This window comes from Pimephales promelas, chromosome 19 (assembly GCF_988280905.1).
Source record: "Pimephales promelas chromosome 19, fPimPro1.hap1.1, whole genome shotgun sequence".
Lineage (NCBI taxonomy): Eukaryota > Metazoa > Chordata > Actinopteri > Cypriniformes > Leuciscidae > Pimephales > Pimephales promelas.
Genome location: NC_142787.1, coordinates 11371227 through 11376822, shown reverse-complemented (window position 1 = coordinate 11376822; position 5596 = coordinate 11371227). Strand labels below are relative to the sequence as shown.

The window sequence follows — 5596 nt, the reverse complement described above, 5'->3', positions numbered from 1 at the left end:
TCCTATTGTTTTCAATTGCATTTGGATAAGGGTGCGCTGTCTCGAAAAATGAACGGTCTGTGCGGGTGTTATACGATCTTTTGAACAGCAGGAGGCGCTGTCTCGAAAAACGAGGGGTCTGAGAATGCGGAACTCTGGGTGGGGGACTGTCGATGCAGATGCAGGCTCAGAGTCTGCAGCTTCATAATAATATTGAGTTGGTAGGAGGAGCGCGAGCTGTGATCATCGCGTATATATGTGTAAATCATATTTTATATTTCTGTTGTTCTTTCCCTGTTCTATTTCTATTTAATAACGCGCAGTTGTTACTGGAGTGTTTGGCAAACTGCCCAGTGTGTGCGTGGGATACGAAGCTGATAATAGCCTAAATAACCACTGTGGAATATCAGGTGAGTGTTTGCTTACATTTGGCTACAACAATTCAGGCAATCTATCCGCTCCCCTCTATGTAAAGTGTTACAACATCTAACCTTCTTTCACTCTCTATGCATCTAACGTTGACATGAAACGGTCTATCTTATTCTCACTTTAAATATGGAGCTTGGCAGCGTCTCGAGACAACTATTTTAAGAGTTCAAAAACAGGCTAATAGACAATTATGTCTGCCAAAATTAAACTTTAAAATATTTAAATGTGCTAATATCTAAATGTGCTGCTGGAAATTATGCTACAGTCTTTGGTGAAAGAAATAGTTTTAGGTAAATCTAATCTGAATGGCAAACAATTACTTTGTCTCTATTTTGCCCACATGATTACAGCAATAAACCCTTAATTCACTTAAAGAGCAACATGCAGGTTGAATTTATTTCTGAATTAATACTTTAAATTATCTGCAGAGGTCTTTTAAAAATACATATGTAGAAATTATTAAAGTCCCTGTGAACCGGACGTTGCAAACGATTTTTCTCCAGTGCTGTGACGTATTTCCAAGTGAAACGGAATATTGAACAGAGGGCAGGGTTTTACTCTAGCGCTCCTCCTCTCCATCTCTCGCTCATAGTAAACTAACGGTTTGAGGGGACAGGGGAGTGGTTAAGCGTTTCCCCACCCAAACTGTGAAACCTACGTCATCAGAAAAAGAAACCGTTTCAGACCGGAAGTAACTTTTCAGATTTTGATTAAAGATTACTAAGGTAAAACATTTTTTTATTATATATTCACTTGCACGGATTAATTGTTCACCACAAGACTAGTAATATGCGCTAACAAAGTAAATAGGTTCAATTTTGATTTCACGGGAACTTTAATGAAATCTCATTTGATGTAGAGATTTTGATAAAAAATGCGCTAGGCTCTGGAATACGCCTTTCAAACGCCGAGGCAAATTAAAGAGCTTGCGGTCCGCTTTTTCATTGTTGGGTGTTGATGTAGTTAGAGCAGTAGTGAGAGACAGAGAGTTTTAGAGAAGCCATAATGGTAAATTATTGTGTTTGTCCTGGTTGCACGAATTCCAGCCTGTCAGGAGGACATCGTGTCCATAATTTTCCTTCTAGGAAAAACAAGCCATGCAGTGGAAAAGTGCCATTACACTGCTGTTATTGTAGCTTAGGTATTGTCATTGTTTTTTTGTTGTTATTGCATGGTCATTAGTCAATGTAGATAGTGCTATCCAGCTGCATTATCACTGTCAGCGTAGAATATGAGAAGACAAAACGTTGCTAGCTTAAATTAAGACAATCTAAATGGATGTTTAATCAAGAACAAAGGTCGAACGTATGTTTGCTAAAGCAGATTTATTACAAAACACCAAGGTACTAGCCATATGGTAGATGAACCAGCGTTAGCCACGGTGCTAACTTACATGAACTCACCAAGTCACTTGCCCTATTCGCCACTGGTTTTCTTGACACCACAACAATACCGTTACTTCTCTCCTCTGCCCATTGTTCCTCCTCTGATCTCCCCCTGACTTCCAGTTAGTGCTTCATAGATGCGTAAGTTATTTTATCACAATTTGTCTCAAAATATTGTTAATGGCTAAATATATATTACTCCAGTTTATATATAAATATATATTACTCCAGTTCTCTTTAAAGCTGGATCTCGAGAGATTGTAAGTGTGATGATCATCTGCTAAATGAGCAACAATGACCACAATTCACTCCTTCAGTCAGTGAAGCTCCCACAGCCGTTCAGAGTTTAAATGCTGGGGAATATTCCCATCTTCCCACAGGAGAAGAAGCAAGCAGGAGGAATTACTCCAGGAGAAACTACAGACATACTATTGTAAAGATGGAGATTAAGGAAGAACCCTGCAGAATAAAAGATGAAGATACAGAGGAACAAATAGGTTGGTGTTTTCCTTCGTTCTCTTTAATGACTGATAAGGAACATTAAAGGGATACTCCACTTTTTTGGAAATAGGCTCATATTACCACTCCCCCAGAGTTAAACAGTTGAGTTTTACAGTTTTCAAATCCATTCAGCCGATTTTTTGATATTTAGAAGAATATCAGTAACCAGACAGTTTCTGGTCTCATTTACTTCCATAGTAGGAAAAAATATACTGTGGAAGTCAATGAGACCAGAAACTGTCTGGTTACTGATTTTCTTCTAAATATCAGAAATTGGCTGAATGGATTCGAAAACGGTAAAACCCAACTCTGGGGGAGTGGTAATATGAGCCTATTTCATAAACACGCTGAAAGGCGATTATGCGTCTTGATAGCACGCCAAAAATGGAAATACGAATTGGCGTGTCATACTCACGCTACTTCATGAGATCAGCCTGCATTCTGAATGGCACGTAACTTCACTTGTGCATTCACGTCATTTTGTGCAGATATAATTTAGCAATATTATGTTTATTTTTTATATCTGATTAATATCAAATAGGATTGTTTTTTTAGTTAAATAAATAAACGCTAACAAGCTGCTCAACGGTTATTCACTCAGCGCGTGGCTCGGCTCAAGCAGAATGCATGACTAATAATAACGATGATTAATTTGGGACTGTCATATTACATAACATGAGAACACTATTTTATTAAATGGTTTTGAATTCATTGGGTTTAGTTGCCGTTTTCAGTGCGTTGTTCCAGCACGTCCACAACAGTCACGTTCTGAAAAGCACGCATCTGAGGCGGCATTGGTGACAATTGGCATTGGTGTATCTGTCATTATATTTATATATTAAATAATTAATTTAATTTATCAATCACATCAAAAAAATTCCAAATGATTTGGAAATTTTTTGATGTGATTGATAAATTAAATTAATTATTTAGTAGGATTTGGAACAAATCCTACTAACCCTTTATTTAGATAAAAAAAAAACATTCTTATTAATTTGGTGATAGCTTTTTGAGCAGCATTTGCAGACCCTGTAATGCTATTGATGCTAATGATTAATTGATTCATTGATCGTTAATTTAAACAATGATTGATCATGGGAATTTGTGAAAATTGACATCCCTAATCTAAATCTAGATTCTAGTAGACTCAGAAGTAGACTGGATTTGTGCAAAATTGAGATTTTGAACAATATCTACTTGTGTTTCTCATGTATCCTTTTATTGAATTATGGGAATTTCATTTATGTATTTTAGACCTGATCGAAGTGAATGAAGACAAACAGCATCAGTTTCAAAAACCTCATCATTTCACAAATGAAGATGGAAATGCAGTTGTTTCAAAGACTGAAAAAAGTTTCAAGCAAGCTGAAAAATGTGGAGTCGAAAGATCTTTAACTTGTTCTGAGTGCGGAAAGAGTTTCCTATCTAAATCAAACCTGAACACACACATTAAGATTCACACTGGAGAAAAGCCTTATACATGCACTCAGTGTGGAAAGAGTTACAGACATAATGGACACCTAAATGATCACATGAGGATTCACAGTGGAGAAAAGCCTTATACATGCTCTCAGTGTGGAAAGAGTTTCAGTCGCAAAAATAATCTCAACACTCATCTGCACCGTCACTCTGGAGTGAGATCATTCAGCTGTGATCAGTGTGATCATACATTTGTTGTGAAATCAAGCTTAAGAAGACACCTTAAAACGCATACTGATGTGAAGCCTCACTTTTGCTCTGTTTGTGGAAAGAGTTTTTCACAACTTGAATCTTTAAAACTACATGAGCGTATTCATACTGGTATGAGACCTTATATGTGCTTTGACTGTGGAAAGAGCTTTATTCTTTCCAGCAACTTAAAAAGACACCAGAGAGTTCACACTGGAGAGAAACCGTACAAGTGTTCACACTGTGGAAAGAGTTTCTCTCAGTCAGGAAACCTGAAAGATCATGAGAGAGTTCATACTGGAGAGAAACCACACCAGTGCTCTTCATGTGGGAAAAGTTTCAGCCTATTATCTAATCTACAACGACATAAGAAAAAACTTTGCCTGAAAGTGTTTAAGTGAGCAATGTTCAGATCCATGACTTGATTTGGTATTCAGATTAAGCAAAAGATGGAATTACCTTAAACATAGTAAGTTAATTTAAAATTAGGAGAAAGGTTATTTTTTTTGCATTGTAAGTGTAGCACGTGTTGTTCTTCGCGACACCTGTATTGATCCTCTGTTTTGTTGCATATGTGCAGTAAACCCTGAGTGTCACTGTATACAAGATGAACTGAACAGTAAAGCAACAATGTGAAAATACTCGTGTCAGTGTCATCGCTCAAAGCAGTGCGTGGTCATCTCATATACAGATAAAATAATATTTCAGAAAACTAGTGTGTTGCCATCAAATTATGAAGGGGAGTCTTTGAGGAGTTTAATTATTTTCATTGGAGATATGAGGCATGTGTGAAACAATATCAAAATAGTCAAATATCAAATCAAATATCATCCCTATCACAAACAACTTTGTGGCGAGCGGGCTGAGCCCGAGGGCAGTTGAAGAATTTCTCCAGGCCGTTGGCGTGATTGCTGATGAGCGACCCCTGCACGCACCGGTCTCGTATCTCTCACAGAGGAGCGGAAGCATAACCGGAGGAGCGACGACGGAGTTACAAACCGGAGGAGTTACAAACATTTGACATTTTATAATAAATATAATTCAGTGTTTATTTCAGTCTAGGTGAGGAATAGGGTCTTATCTAGCGAAACAATCTGTCATATTAAAAATAAAAATAAATATAGCTGCAAGCAGCAATTAACGGGGCCAAGCACAATCAGACGACAAGACATGCCAACATGTGTCAGACCAACTGCAGCAAGGAGCAATTGAAGACATTTAAAGATGAATTTAGGCAAAATGGCTGAAAAATCACATACAATTAACTAAAAATGTGTTTAACTACATATCACTCCGCTGCTGCTGTAGACTGCGCTAATAAATACAGGGAACAATAGGTTACTATCGTAACCCCGGTTCTCTGAAACATCGAGTGGAGAGATCCACCTATGGGAAGGGCATCCGTACCTGACCTCTGCAGAAGCATCCAATTGCACCAAGTCTGGCTAGACAGACAGAAGCACGCAGCCAATGCCCAGTGATGCCACACCCCCTCGCCTACGGGCATATAACAGCTGGGCGCGCTGCTATTCCTCAGTAAGTATATTCGCTTCTCGTGCGGCAAGTGGGGCAAAGCTGGTGGATCTCTCCACTCGATTTTTCAGAGAACTGGGGTTACGATAGTAACCTGTTGT

The 5596-nt window shown here is 38.3% G+C and overlaps 1 protein-coding gene across 1 annotated transcript; it reads left to right on the top strand.

The window, feature by feature from the left end:
• The first annotated feature begins 118 nt into the window (after positions 1-118).
• Positions 119-4603, top strand: LOC120473981 (uncharacterized). The gene is made up of 3 exons (XM_039664095.2): positions 119-389; positions 2174-2290; positions 3549-4603. Exons 2-3 carry the CDS (start codon positions 2233-2235, stop codon positions 4361-4363), a joined length of 873 nt encoding a protein of 290 aa, XP_039520029.2. The 5' UTR covers positions 119-389; positions 2174-2232; the 3' UTR covers positions 4364-4603.
• Positions 4604-5596: the final 993 nt, after the last annotated feature.

Bases quoted from the DNA above. Each gene is read 5' to 3' on its own strand.
- LOC120473981 (XM_039664095.2), top strand. From the start codon at position 2,233: ATGGAGATTAAGGAAGAACCCTGCAGAATAAAAGATGAAGATACAGAG. The intron at 2,291-3,548 runs GTTGGTGTTTTC...TATGTATTTTAG, and splicing joins AGATACAGAGGAACAAATAG to ACCTGATCGAAGTGAATGAA.